The sequence below is a fragment of the Perca flavescens genome, chromosome 2, assembly GCF_004354835.1.
Source record: "Perca flavescens isolate YP-PL-M2 chromosome 2, PFLA_1.0, whole genome shotgun sequence".
Lineage (NCBI taxonomy): Eukaryota > Metazoa > Chordata > Actinopteri > Perciformes > Percidae > Perca > Perca flavescens.
Window position 1 is genome coordinate 34,756,570 of NC_041332.1, and position 15,405 is coordinate 34,771,974.

Genomic DNA, 15,405 nt, shown 5'->3' on the forward strand with positions numbered 1-15,405 from the left:
TCTTAGCAGAAAGGTGAAAAATGTTGTGTTTACTTCACACAAGTTGCCATGTTATGAAGTGACGTAATTACGTGACGTGAACATAATCGAAAAGCAGGGTGTTGGGGGAATAATTTTTTTTCTCTTTTTTTTATCAAACCGCAATTTTTGCTAGTTCCCGCAATTTCATCGCATAAAATTGCATAAATATCCTGCATATTCCATCGCATTTTTTAAGAAAACGTGCTGCATAATCAGGGATTTTTGCCTGCAGCAATCACAAATAAACAAATTTCTCTGGAAGGACTGTCAAAGGTGCCCTGCCACACGTATTTCATTACTTTGTGGTAATGTCTGAAGTTCTACCATGGACTCTGTAAAAAATATTTTGTGGAAAAAATGCCTTGGTTACCTTGTTTCAAGCCATTCTAGCGTGGTATAGAAAGCCTGCAGGAAGACTTCTGCCAGTTCTCATTAATATTCAACGAGCTAAGCTGCTTGACTCTTATTGGCTAACAGCTAGCCAATGACAGCCTGGCTATCAGCGTCCTTTACCCAGCGCAACTGGGCGAGCTCATGAATAGTAATGAGCTCAGGCAACATGATGTCACACTGACCAGCTGTTGTAATCGGCCCGATTACTCCGCTTATTTCTGTTCAGTGGCTAGAGCTGACAGAGGAGGTAGCAGTTCATTTTCACATTCACCACATAACACAAACACACGGTTTTGTGTGGCAGGGCACCTTTTAAATTGCCTCCTCGAGTCCTTGACTCGCCTCCCTTCCTCGAGGAAGTCCTGGGAGGAGAGAGGAAACGAGCAAATTGTTTTAGAGGGATGGGACGTCCTTTCCTCTGAAGCGTCCCATGAATACGTCAGCTGTTTGGAGTTAACGACTCCTTCAGCTGCGAGGCTTCCGGGAAGGCTACTCTCGCGTTTCCTCGCCTATAGCTCCTCCATGATCCCTCCTCCTTGCTCGCTCCTCGGGGCAGAAATAAGAGCTGTGAGACGGCCTTCACCGAGGAGGGACAGAACAACATCCTGTTCAGCCCGAGGACCGAGGAGCTGTCAAATAAGGGCCGTGAGATGCAGCCAAGGCTTTGAAATGTGTGGCTGTGTTCGCCAAAAGGTGAATCTGGATGAAGGGCTCTCGTTAACAACCGCGGCGTGTTGTCGATCACTGGACCTTGATGTTGGTTCGTTTTGACTTCACGCCCCCCTTTCTCAAGGAGCTCGCCAAACGGCCAGATTGTACTAAGATACAGTCTTGAAACTTTTATTTAACCTTCCTGTAAGCGCTACAGGAAACGTGCCGTGTTTTTATTTTGAACGTACTGCTAAGTAACCGTTGTACTTGAGAGGATTGGTCATACATGTAAATCCTTTTGAGTCCTTCCTCTTGTTTTTCATAGTTACTCCTATTTACGTATTTTTGTGTTGCGCTGTTTTGGCATTTGCACTGATGAATACCTTCCACTGCTTAGGATGTAGGTTATATACATGAAACCATAATGCTGACCTTTTGATGTTGCTGCCGATAGTAATAACTGCTGATGAGATTAAGCTGTCCCATGTTTTATTTATTTTTTTTTTTTCGTTACTGGAGTAATCTCCTTACATTTCCTCATTTGTGGTTTACCAAATAGTCACCACAAGGTGGCAGGCTAAAGACAGTATTTTCTGTAGACGGGTCAAGTAGAGTTGGTCTTCTCCTTAAACCTCTACAGTTTAATATTAATACCATCAGAGTTACTTGCATGTAACTGTTGTGTTTTCTTTGTTGCATCGCTGCTGTACTCCACGTGTGCAGACGTCCTTTGTGTTTCTGTGTCAAATAGCCTACCCGTCAGGAAATTTAATTTTGCCATTTGAGGTGGTCCTGTTTTTATTGCAGAAGGGGTTGCCTGTTGCTCACAGCCATATCTGAAAAAAAGTAAATAATAAAAAAGTCTGTAGAATGTTAGTTAATGCTTTCTTAATGAACGTGGACCCAACTCGCTGCTCCATAAGGCTGACCAGGGATCTGTTTTTAGCCGTGTGATGCCTATGCTTCTGGAATATGCACCTCCTTGGCAGGTAACCAAGCCTCGTGGTTTCATCGCCCTCTCGATTTGTTTGGTGAATGTCTTCTTGCTCAAGGACACCTGTTTGAACTTTAACCTTATCCTCCATGTTTACCAGAGTTGTGTGTGTCATGTGTTTGCACTGAATTAGCTTACATGTAACTGGGGTTTATTGGCAGGTTTTCAGCCACGCTAGCAGCATTGGCCTATATATAAAAAAAGAAATACCTCAATATAGGGCTGCCTGATTACGGGAAAAAAATCCTAATCCCAATTATTTAACAAGATTACTTATTGACTTTTGGCTTTTTGATTTATTGAACTGAAACAGTGAAATAGTTAAAGAAACTAACCGTGAAAACACCTTGAACTGTGAAATTTCCCTTAATCCTTTTCCGTTTGAACCTTTTTTTTTTTTCTCATTCAGAACACAAGACAAAATAATCGTTTTTCACAATTACACTGGGACATTACGTTGGGAGCAAAGATCAAAATGATGATTTAAATTTGATTAACGCGCTGATGCGCCGACAGTGTTGCTGTCATTACTTAGAATTCTTCACGGGGGCGACAGAAACTACGCACTATAGCTTTTAAGCTGCATTTACAGATTGCTTTTGCAATTATTATTGGAGGGCGGGGGGGGGGGGTTGAGATCTCCACTTTTGAGCAAATTTGAATTTTGAGCATCAAACACCTTTTTTTGCATTGCAGGTGAATTTTTCTGCAACAATTTGTGCCTTTTCTGCATCAATTTATGGTGCAAATTTCTTTATTTATGTAAAGGAAATTATATAAGGTTCTTCGGGGGGGGGAGTTGTAATCCCCCCTGTAATTTCCTATCATACAATGACGGTTGCTAGCGTGGCTAAACACTTTGACATGTTGTATTGTTAGGGGTGGAGGGACATGACTGATGTTTATACGTTGTTTTTAGATGTTCCCAATTCGAGTCGGTCGAATCCGTTATTTGTTAAATCTTGGCAGATATAGAACAGTATTTGTATAGACTCAATTTATCAAGGCAAATTTCACTGTGTTGTGTACCAAACTGTTTTCATTATTAATTAATATATATTTAAATAAGCTTACTTTTTTGCGGTCAAATATCTGTGAAAATAAGAGAACCTTAAAGGCGTATAAGAATGTGCAGATAACAAATGATAATTCATTTAGATTATGATTTGATCAATAAAGAGGAAGCCGTATGTGGTCACTGCTAATAATAAAAGACAAAGAAACTGTATCTGGGAAAGAATATGCTGTTATTGGTAACAATCATGTAAAGCAGCTGTTTACACAATGGCAGTAAAGAGGGTTTGGTGAAATGGTTATGAAAAAAACTGATTTTTGATTGAACTGAATGTAATGAAGTGATTTGAAGACATTCCCATAAATATTTTCATATACAAGCCACATGTCTCTGTGTTTTAATTAAGGTCTATTCTAAGTCACTTGAAGAAGAAACTGCTGCTATGATCCCTGGTCAGAGATCATAAGGGCTGGGTTAAAATAATTCATTCTTTTTTTTTTTTTTTGTGATCTGATATCTATTAATTCATCTGAAATTCCCCTAACCTGATCGACACTTCGAGAATGGAATTGGAATGGAATTGATTTGGGAAATCATTGGCGATACCCAGGCCTAGAGATCATGGCAGCTATGCTCCTGTTGGGTAGCATAAAACAACCCCACTGACATCATTACACTGGGATGGGTTAATCATTTACCAGTTAAACAAATACAAAAGTCAAGCTGCTTGAAAATCTCATGTGCATTTTAAAGCAACAAATTCAAAACATATATTGTGTATATTGTATTATTTATGTACAAAAAAAAAACAAACACACCGCATAGATCCATAATGACAATTATTCAAAGTCATGCAAACAAGCGCAAAAGTGTGTGTGCTGTTTATTTAAGCACTGAAAAAGCAATGTGACCGTGCCATTCCCTATCATGTGATCGACTGATAAGACTTGTGCATCATGAAAATGGAGCTTAACAGTGCCTCGTTGTATCAGGACTGCAGCAGGGAATGCGTGTGCTGTGTCTACTTAGTTTTAGGCCGTGGATGGTGCTTGGTTGTTTTCTCTGATGGAGGACGGCTTCTGGCACTGTCTTTCTTAGTGGAAGCAGGTCCTTTGGCATCTGGGTTATTTCCTCCTGGCTTAGGGTTAGGCCTTCTGTCTTTTTCTGAAGGAAAATATCAAAAGAGATTTCTGTATTGTGAGAGTTATGCCGCTTACCAAACCGATAGGAATTTTCTGAACTAATTTATGCTCATATTGCTTAAATAAAACCAATGTCTAAAATCTGAAACTTCTCTTGAAGCTACAATTATAAATGCAACTTGCCAAAAGCCTTCCGTGTTTGCCAACATCTCGGCACACAGGTAATTCGGGAAGTGCAGGTATAAAGGGAAGGGCTTTGAGCTGTTGTTTGTATTGGAAGGCTCCCTGTGAACTTTAGACCGTGTCACGCTGCTAACTCGACTGACAGATGCACACAGCTGTGTGACGCACTGATATTGTTGAGCTAGCTAAACTGATCTAATCTGCAAAAGTCCGAACATTTCTAATGAAAACAACCGCACGTCAAAGAAGCCCTGCCCACATACAGTACCTGGAGCTCATTATATAGACAACTTTAATAAAAATTAAACTGGGGTACAAACCCACAGCATTACATTTCCAAACTGCTTGTACAAATGTAGAACATGGTTCCAATTTGATTTATATGACCAGCGGTACAAGTTCAGAGCGGCTGTTCAATGTTATGTAACAAATAATTGGCTCAAACACTGGCACAAAAACTGGAAGAAGCAAAACAAAGCTTTTTACCCACTAAGCCACTCCGTTTCTTATTGGCCTTATTGTAATGGCAATATTATTAAAATTCTGCACAAAAAGCATATTAATAAAATCTAATTTCATTGTGCAATATAATATAAATGACATACTTTGGGAGGGTTGGTGACTGGCATCACTTTTCTTGTCTGTAAGAGGACAAAATGCACAACGCATTAAAAAGACGTGACACATTTGTTTTACGAAAGACAAAACAAGGAAAGTATTTTATAGTTTTTTTTTAGTAGCAGTGTAGTTCTATGAATGGCAATGTCGGACTCTACATTCTACTCTTTCATCCAAAATGACCATTAAGCTCAATTTATGGTGGCCGCGGTGTTCCCAGCGTGAGGTGCGTGGGCCATAAAATGACGTCACCACGGCTGTCGTTTCCCGCGCGAAGGCTCCGCAAGCTGAAATATGGCACATCTGTGAAAAATGCATTCTTGCTTACAAAAAATTTACTTCTCTTGTACCTTTGTTTTTGACAGTATGGCTCCTGTCGCCTGATTCTCCAGCCTTTTTTGGGACGGCTTTATGAGCTGGCTTGAAGACAATTTTCTTCTCTTTTTGTACTTGATCTTTCTGAGGGTCTGAAGTTTGGAGAATTCTGCAAGTTTGGCTTCGCAGGGTAGGTGTTCAATTTGATTGTGTATTGCATGTCATCGTTCTGTCGGTTGATTGGTTAGTGGGCTGATTGATTGATTGATTGATTGATTTCGGTGATTCCATCAATTCATGTTTACAAGATGCATGCTTAATTACATTAATGTGTAGAATTTGTATGTGATTAAATCATCTTTAAAATCCTTCCGATCAATATAACAATTTAATCATGCGTTTAGGACTGTATGTTTGTATCTTACTTACTTGTCTTTTGTCCTCCAGTAAACCGCGGCCCCCTATAAGGGCCTGGTGGATGATGGGCTGGGTTCCAGCCTGCATGTGAAGGCTGGAATCCACCCCCCATATAAACAGGAACAGGAACTGGCTGGTAATACGTCTGCATGGGTGGACAGGCTGGTCTGTGGGACACGGGCGGTGGAGGTGGAGGCTCGGGTAATTCTGAAACAGGTCAAGTCAGAAAAGCCTTTCTTGCACCCATGAGTGCTTTCATCACATTGTAAAGAGTTGTGTTACAAAATGCTCATCAAATAGTTTTATCAAAACTTCAGAGAATTTTGACCTGCAAAAATCCACAAATTTAGCATTTTTGTCTTTGAATTTAAAGCTAATATGGATGTGAAGATATTTAATTATACTGTGTTCTACTGTATTCAGAAACAGAATCAGGTGGTTGGTGCATACGTAAACATAAATATGAAATATTTAACAATATAAAACAAGACAAAATCTGTTAGATAATATCTTCATAGAGAGAGATGAACATACCAAATTCTGGCTGAGATCCAGTACTTCCAGTACTTGCAGCTGCTGAGACAGGAACTGCTTTTTCATCTTACAACAATTAATACACAAGGGAAATTATTATATTTTTATACTCCGAAAGTGAAACAGTTTAGCCCGCCACCACAAGACAAAAAGCAACCACAAAGTCAACATTTGACTCCATCTCCCAGGATCTCCCACATGACACAAACTCACCAGGCGCAACAATGCCAGTCTTAAGTTCTGCAACAGAAGTTGGACACGATTGCCTTCGTTATAATTCCATAACACATCTCCGGATGTCAAGCCTCCCACTCACAACGTACCTGCACACTTACCTGGTTTAAGTTTCAGCAGTCTGGCGTCCAGCGGCTGTTTCAGGAGGTCTGTCAGATGCTCCTTCAGGGCAGCAGAGAAGGCCTGTGCTGCCGTCACCTTCTTGGAGTCCAGGTTGATTCGAGGGGTGTGAGGTTCAAACTTTGTAACCCTAGGCAAGTCAAACGACGCCTGTGAGGAACAAGGGACGAGAACCAAAAAAGAAAAATACTTATTAAAAAGGGGATGTGTTTTTTCCCCAAGTTGTGCAAGACATGGCTGTGATAGGTGTAGGGTGTAGCAGTAAGATTGGGCTGCCAAAATCAGAAATGTTAAAATAAAAAAATGAAAGCTGCAATTAATCATTTTCATCATCAATTAAAAAGGTATAGTAGGTGATGTTAATCCAATACACTTTTTGACAAATTCAGTGAATATCTCCTCACGGTCACCTAGCTCTCTATTTTCTGTGTGCGCTGGAAAAGAATCCGGTGTTAGATAGCCCTCAGTGTTTCCTCTATGTTGATTTGATCGTGGCGGCCCCCCATGGCAACATTTCTGCCCCCCACGGTATCAGAAATAGGGATGCATTGTTAGAGTGTCGGAGAACGTTTGTATTTTAGGAGCATTATTTACATGCTGGAGTAGTTTACACTGCATTAAGATAATGTAATTAATAGTGGGTTTATTGTTATTTGCTACAGAATGCTTAGCCTGTATGTCAAGCTCAAAGTTGGCCTAGGTTGTATTTGTTTGGCAGTTTATATATCAATAATCCTTGCACAGCATCGCTTACTGCACCTTCTTTAGTGTGCATATCATTTTCTCAATAATCACTTTGTTAAATAGTGAGAAATACCTGTTATACTATCGATCACCAAAGCTGATGTATTCAAATTGCTTGTTTATTTCAAGCAACAGTCCAAAAGCCAAAGATATTTAATTCACTAATATATATGACATCAAATTCCCCCACTTGAGAAGCTGGAACTGGGAAATGTTTTTACTTAAAGTTTTAGTGCGTAACTTTTTGATATTAATGAACGTCTGTTACATTCAAGCCATTGCCAAATGAGTTCCTACAAAGCTAATTAAGACTATCAGCTCCACACAACTCTCTCTGGATTTCTCAGTAGGACTATGTTCAGAGGATTGTGGCGTCCAGTGACTTTCCCGCGCAGAAGCTCAAGTGAAGATAATGACCTCCTCTGAAGAGTCTGTCATGTTTTTTCAATCCTCTGTGTCTTCCTTGGCTACTAGCAACTGTGTGGAGGAAGGGGGGGGGTCATGCAGCCGCGCCAACAGTGTTGTTGTCATTACTTAGAATTCCTCATGGGGGGCGACAGAAACTAGCTTAGCTATAGCTTTAATAGGAATTGCATTGTGCGTTCAGCACGCACCCAAACAACATACAGGCCAACTCCTCTGTCTCGCCTCAGCCATTGTTCTCAGGTTAGTCTGGATCCGCAGAAGTACATTTCTAGGATAATCGCCTGATTCCTTCCTGAGACTATTTTGCAGAGGCACAGTCCCTGCGTCCGGAGCTTAGCGCCGCCTAAGACCACTGTGATTGGTTTAAAGAAATGCAAACAACCCAGAGCATTTTTTTTCCCTCCTATCCTGGAATGTCTCTGTGGTGTAGCCAGACCTCACTCTACAGCGCTGTGGAGATGGGTCTGGCAATAACAAACTAGTCTCAGGTATAAAAAAGGTCTTTTAGAAACATAAGTATTCCTGGACTTAAAGAGGGCATTCAACACTGTAAATCATAGCCGTCTTATCTCGAAACTATCATCTTATAATACATCACACCAGGCATTATCATGGTTCGAGTCATATTTACAGGGTCGAGAACAATGTGTAGTTATTGATTATGCAAAGTCTGCCCCATGTAAAATTACGACCGGAATCCCGCAGGGAACCATACTGGGGCCTGTTCTCTTCAGCCTGTATGTGAATGAGCTGCTTGAAGTATGTCCTGAAGTTGGCATTCAGATGTATGCCGATGACACTGTGGTTTATGTGTCTGACAGGAGCCCTGTTGTTATCGGCAGTACATTGACTAAAAGTCTTGAGAAAGTGTCTGATTGGCTAAACAAATCATGTTTAACACTTAATTTGAGGAAAACTAAATCTATGTGTTTTTCTATAACAAGAAAGCGGATAATAAATAACCTTAACATTAAAATGAATGGTGAACTATCGATCAAGTAGAAGAAGAAAAATATTTAGGAGTGATTTTAGATTCTCAGCTAAATTACAAAAGTCATATTAAAACCATCTCAAGAAAAATGAAGGCCAGTATGAATAGTTTCAGATTGATCAGGAGCAGTTTAACATTTGAATGTGCTCATGTCTTTCTGAACACTATGATCCTGTCCCATCTGTCGTACTGCACCACTGTTTGGTCCCAGGCTAGCCAAACTACCCTAAAGCCTATTGAGGGGCTTTATAACCGTGCCCTAACATTTTTTAGATAACAAGCCCATTCAATTCCATCACTGTTACATTTTAAATAAATATAAAATCTTAAACTTTAATTTTGTTAATCTTAGATACATACAGTTGTTTTTTAAATGTTTAGCTGGACTTGCACCTGAGCCACTTTGTAAATTTATGAACAGGTTGGAATCTTCCAGATCCACAAGAGCTGCTGCATGTCGAGACTGTAAAATTCCATTTTGTAAAACCTCTTTTGCCCAAAATGTTTTTTTTGTGAAAGGAGCCAAACTGTGGAACTGGCTCCCTACAAATATAAAGGCTATACCCAAATTGTCCACCTTTAAAAAATTAGTAAAAGCATGGTTAATACAGCAGCAGCAGTGTGATCATGCCATATGAAATGTATAGCTGTGTGTATGTGAGGTGTGCTTCTGTGTGAGTCCGAGTTAATGTGTTAATTTACTACACTTATTTTTATTGCTGTTAACTGTTTTTTTGGACATTTTATTGTATTTACTGTAAAAATGTGACTTCTTTTATTATGTGAACTGTTAAAAGCCCTCCTAGGGACAGGTGTTGTGAATTAGCCATGGCTACAAACACTGTGATACAGGCATCGGATTGTTATTTATGTAATAATCTATGTTTTTTTGTATCTGTCCCTATTTAAATAAACTACAAATAAAATAAATAAATAAGAATATTCCAAGTATATACAATATTAAAAGGTCCAATATGTAATATATGTACTGTAATAAATCCAAAAATGACCCCACTGCATCATCAGATATTAAGGAAACATGCTAAGTTGAAATACTATCTTTTCTGACAACAATGCCAGGATTTTCTCCTTTGGAAATTTCCGTTCCGTAGCGGAATGTCGGTTTGTGTTTTGGCCTGTGTGTTGTTATCAACGGCCCAGTTTGACAGCCAGGCCAAGTTGCCAGATATACCTGTAGAAACGTAAACCCAGCGCGCTACAGCTGTAACGGTAGTACAGCCATGAAAGCAGCAAACAAACAAACAGGATCAACGGAGATAGATTCTACCCGACCTAAAGAAAACGGCATGTTTCTAACAGTTGCGTGACCAGAGACGTTACAAACCCGTCTGGGTAAATATTGGAGATGTATTTGAAAGATGGAGACAGCTTAGAGCCCAAAAGGACGCCGAGTTGGCTAATTTCCTCCTGAACAGGTAACTTTAGCTTCAGGCTAATTTATCACAGCTACAAGGGACTGGTATTTTGTCATTTCAACATTTGTGAAGTACTCACATTGAATTATATAGCTAGAGTACCCAAGTTGGTTACTCGCAAAAACAATTGAGATACAGCCAGTAAAGTGATCCCGACTGGTCCTGGCTAACGCCGCCATGCTAACCCTGCTAACGGCTAACGTTACCGGAGGAGCAGGCAAGCGGGCCACAGCTGTTTACAGCGTGTAGCCTGTTCAGCGGCCAGAGCCGACAACGGTGAGTTATTTGAAGCCAAGAAGGGGGGGGCTGTAAATCAGGAATAGAGGACTGTGAGTTTGCAGTGTGTTTAGCGATTGTTGCCGTAATTCTAAGCCAATAAAGTGTGTTCAGTCGGGTGGAAAACGACGGCAAGGTAGTGGTATTTTTAGCAGTTCCTAACGTAATTCTAACCCAAGGAAGTGTGTCTGTCTGGCGTGTGGAGAGGACAGCCAGGTTGTGGGATTTTTAGCAGTTTTTACGGTAATTCTAAGCCGTAAAAACTGCAAAAAAAAAAAAAAAAAAAGTGCCTGTCCGTCGGGTACAGAGCTCCGCGTGAGCACGGGCTTCTATGTCTGACTATGTGAGACAAGCGTCTAGCAACATTGTTGTGGATGATACGGTCTCAGCCTGGCAACCTCTGTGAACTTCAAGTCTGGGGAGGAGGGGGCGGGGGGACTCTCTCCAGTATTTTGAATTTGTACTGCAGTAACTATTTTAAACACTAGCTGTCACTATTACATATTGCCCCTTTAAGACCAATGTCCTCATTTGAATTTTGATCCCTCTCTGTACTGTCTATTTATGTTTCATTTCTTTTTAGGCTAAACCTCAATTTCCCTTCCTTTTCCCCTCCTCTACTTCATCTTCCTCTGACAGCCCACCTGTAGAAAGGCCACTGTTTGGGATTCACTCAGCAGACTGTTGACATCTTCTCTGGCTTTGGTCATGTTGTCCATATTCTCAGTCAATCTCTTCATGAAGTTCCGAAGTTTTGTCTGGCAAATCTCCAGCTCGCCGTCCACCTCATGTTGGGCCTCACGTTCTTCTTGGGCCAGCATATCCCGCATCTGCTGGTACACAGATGCATATGCTGTCTTCTTTTTGGTTGCTGCATCCTAGGCAAGGGCCGCAAGAGGAGCCATAGATAAATACAGGAACAAGGAAATAGATAAACTGACATGATTGGCACCGTCAAATTATTCCCCTCCACTGTCACACTAAATGCTTGCTCTTGGGGGAATTCCTGGAATTGTTGGGTCTATTATAGAGTGTGGTCTAGACCTACTCTATCTGTAAAGTGTCTTGAGATAACTCTTGTTATGATTTGATAGCCTATATAAAACTGAATTGAATGATGTAATTGCCATTACATTTTCCTTTGTGAATCACTAATCACTATTAGTTTCCTATTCTTGTGAAAATCAGCAAAATGCGAGAAATAGAAATTACCTTCAGCTTCATCTGCAGGTCATTGATTTGAAACATAACCATCTCAGTCTTCTCCATCTTCCCATCCAGCACACCCAACTTGTCTCGGAGTTCAATCTACAATGACAGATATAAAATGCAGATTCAGTACACACAGAAGTAGGTTATGTTTGGGCATTTAAGGCCTTTATTTGACAGGACAGAAGAAGACAGGAAAGGTGAGACAGAGGGGAAAATGACATGCAGCAAAGGGCCGTTGATCGGAATCGAGCCAGCGGCCCCTGCGGTAAGGACTGAACCTTTGTACCTGGGTGCAACAGGTGAGCTAGCATGGGCGCCCCATCCATAAGTAGGCCCTTTACCTCTTTCATGTTCCTCTGCTCCTCTGGAGAAATGAAGGAGCAGCCTTTGTGGACCTGCTGGAGGCAGAGGCTGCAGATTGGGCGGCCATGTTGGCTGCAGAAGAGCTCCATCAGCTTGTGGTGGTCCGGGCAGATGCGCTCCGACAGGTCGCCGACAGGCTCGATCAGTTGGTGGACGCTAAACTTCGGGTTTTCCCGGTGAGGCCGCAGGTGCTCCTCGCAGAAAGAGGCCATGCAGGTGAGGCAGGTCTGGGACGCTTCTGCTTCCATACATGTATCACAACGTATGACATCCTCCTCCTCTTCCTCCTCTTCCTCCTCCTCATCCTCTTCCTCCTCGGATTCATCACTCTCCTCGGACATTTCTTTCAGGCCGGTCTCGCTCTTGCTCGTCCTCGAGTTGAAAGTCTCCACAACGGTGCTGAGGACCGTGTTTTTCTTCAGCTCCGGTTTGGTGTCGAAGTGGGTCCGGCACTGAGGACAGCTGTACGAGTCCTCCTTCCAGGTGTCAAGGAGACATTCCTGGCAGAAGTTGTGTCCGCAGGGGATGGTCACCGGACAGTCAAAGGGACTCAGACAGATGCTGCAGGTCAGTTCATCCTCCAGACTCATCAGAGAAAAGTGACTCACGTCCATGTCGGCCATGATGAAACGTCAGGACACTGCCAGGGAGAAACGAAACTTAACTTGTCCTTCGAGCTTTTCACGATATTTTTTCTAAAAGCAATACATGTTTCAGCCACAACACAAGTAGACTTTTTCTTTTCTTCCCCCACGTACCTTGCTCTAGTGCAGCAAACTACGTGTGAATGCTATTGAAGGGCTGGATACTCCGCATCTCCTTCCAACAACTCGTGACTTCAGACCACTTCCTAAAAGCAATTGATATTCTCTCTCTCTCTCTCTTACTCTCTCTCTCTCTCTCTCTCTCTCTCTCTCTCTCTCTCTCTCTCTCTCTCTCTCTCCCTCTGTTCTTGTGTAGGCTACATCGCCAAATTAAGCAAGCTTAAATAAAAACTCATGTGTAACATTGCAACATTGTAATCAAATGAAAACAGATAAACAGAAAATTTGTGAAATTTTCTCTTGAAAAATATAGCCTACACGTAGCCGATAATACCGTTATTTGTAAAGCACTTTTCAAAACAAATTACAAAGCGCGTCACATATAATTAATTATATTGTAATAAAATACAACAAAGGATTAAACACCAGTAAGATCCATTAAAAGTGTAAAATAATTAGTTACTTACTAGCCTATATATTTCAGAAGTCCTGATATGTCGTTTTAAGCCACATCTGCCACCCAACTATTCATACCAATGGTGTTAAGTAATACTATTATTTGCAAACCAAAGACACACTGAAAATGAATAGAAAAGTAAATCACTTGATTCATCTATCATATAATTGTAACCAAAAATAAGTTGTTTCAAAACACAATGTTTGTTTACAAAGTACATACTGTATATGCAGTAGCCTATACATATGTATACAGACAGAAAATGCAACCTAAATAAATGTAGGACTATACACAATAATTGCAATATTTAAAAGCCTTCATTTAGAAAGTCCACAATGCTTATTATGAGGCTGACGGCAACCGGTCGTTGGCCGTGTAAGGCCTGTACTTGTGAAGCGGTAAGAATGAGTCAGGAAAAGCATTTATTTGGACTACTAAAATGGTCAACAGAATAAAGGATTTTAAGTAATATATATATAGTTTGTAAGGGACCCTGACATGAGAGGATTAATATCAGTGTCATCATGTGCTTGTGGAGCCATATCTGAATGAGATACGGACATAGGGGAATTTCCCAAAATCTTGGACTGCTCCATAAACCATTTGTGGCTTCTTCAAAAGAAAAACAAATTGTGTCCAGAGAGAAAATCATATTTTATTAATGGCATTCATTGGTTCATTTGTGTTACAAACTGATTTTGATTAAACCAAATGCAATAGAGCAATAATCTGTATAAAGTCAAGACAATTACATAAATGAGTTCATGTTGTGTACACTGAAAACAACCACCACGCATGAAGCATTACACAAAGGTTAGGTTAAAGTCAACTTTTGACGGCACACAATTTGGATAAAATCCAATGCACTGGGACCCTTGAAAATATTAGATACAAAGATACTAATTAACTATATACAGTATTTCAGTTGAGGATCAGCAAATAAAAAAAAAAAAAAAAAAATCTGCAAGCCACTGCGGATGATCTAAGATATATTTTAGCCAAAAACATAAGCAAAAGAGTCAAATGTTGCATGACAAACTCAAACTTCATTCTGCTTTGCATAGAGACACCTGTTATGTTGGTATTAAGAGTAAACCAGTGTTAACACAATATTAGTACTCAAACACTTATTATGGTATGGGAAAAGCTCTCAATAGTTATGGGTCCCAAACCACAATTCTCCATTGTGTTGATATATAGTAAAAACGGCAGATTTCACTATACAGGTTCAGACTTTACATGCAGCGATGTTCGGTACCTTCATATTTTGGCGTGATACCTAAAAATAAAAAGGTCCATATATCTTAAGTGCATGGTCTGAAATGCCTTACAGAGATCTTTTAACCTATCCAACAGTTAACTGGTTAATTCCCCATGGTAGTCATCATGTACCTTAACCAGCATATCAGTTAGGTCACTCCATACAACAGTGATTTCTGAATGCCTTAAAGTGCTCATATTATGCTTTTTGGCTTTTTCCCTTTCCTTTATTGTGTTATATATCTTGTTGTGGCTGTAAGCAGTCCAACAAAGTGCTGCCGCGAGGGACTAAACACAGAGATGCATAAACACACTGTGATGCACTCTAGATTGTATTGCATTGATTTATTCTTCCACACGTAAAATACAATTAGCACTGCAGTTACCAAATGTAAAGTTACTTTGTGAGTCGAAATGTCAAAGCCCAAAAAACCAACAGGTGAAGCAAACAAATATGTTATCACTTCCGCTCAAACCGTGATGAAAATGCCCACCACCTACAATATAAGTGCACAACATAACAATCAACAATAACACAAATGAGACCATAAACAACATACAATATGTGGCTCCTACATATCTTATTTGTGCATGTTATAGGTTTACAAAGTGAAAAAGCCCAAAGTCCCCCCCCAAAGGGACTTACCATCTCCAACAGAAAACACTGTTCACAAACTGCTCCAAACAGCTCTATTGTAGTCCAGCCTTTACTTCAGAGACAAACGTGGGTCACTTTGTAACACACGTTATAATGCTCGCCTAGCTGCTAGCATGGCAAGCCCTCATACTCTTCTTCTGACTGGCTAGTAGTCCTTACCTAGCTACTGCACATGTGCGAC

The 15,405-nt window shown here is 40.5% G+C and overlaps 1 protein-coding gene across 3 annotated transcripts; it reads right to left on the bottom strand.

Moving 5' to 3' along the window:
* Positions 1 to 3,287: 3,287 nt before the first annotated feature.
* On the bottom strand, positions 3,288 to 12,968 carry LOC114564149 (E3 ubiquitin/ISG15 ligase TRIM25-like). Of its 3 annotated transcripts, XM_028591365.1 has the most exons (10): positions 12,844 to 12,968; positions 12,064 to 12,725; positions 11,723 to 11,818; positions 11,155 to 11,388; positions 6,619 to 6,787; positions 6,497 to 6,523; positions 6,284 to 6,349; positions 5,762 to 5,956; positions 5,005 to 5,040; positions 3,288 to 4,238 (listed from the first exon to the last, which is right to left on the bottom strand). In XM_028591365.1, exons 2-10 carry the CDS (start codon positions 12,706 to 12,708, stop codon positions 4,096 to 4,098), a joined length of 1,611 nt encoding a protein of 536 aa, XP_028447166.1. In that variant the 5' UTR covers positions 12,709 to 12,725; positions 12,844 to 12,968; the 3' UTR covers positions 3,288 to 4,095. The 3 variants fall into 3 exon arrangements, with proteins under 3 accessions (XP_028447166.1, XP_028447159.1, XP_028447174.1); XM_028591358.1 differs by having other exon boundaries at positions 12,064 to 12,968; XM_028591373.1 differs by lacking the exon at positions 6,497 to 6,523 and having other exon boundaries at positions 12,064 to 12,968.
* Positions 12,969 to 15,405: the final 2,437 nt, after the last annotated feature.

Excerpts from the sequence above, each read along its gene's own strand:
- LOC114564149 (XM_028591365.1), bottom strand. The coding sequence starts at position 12,708 with ATGGCCGACATGGACGTGAGTCACTTTTCTCTGATGAGTCTGGAGGAT. Across the intron at positions 11,389-11,722 it reads ACCTGCAGATGAAGCTGAAG|GATGCAGCAACCAAAAAGAA; the intron begins GTAATTTCTATT and ends GCCCTTGCCTAG. Across the intron at positions 4,239-5,004 it reads CAGTCACCAACCCTCCCAAA|AAAAAGACAGAAGGCCTAAC; the intron begins GTATGTCATTTA and ends ATTTTCCTTCAG.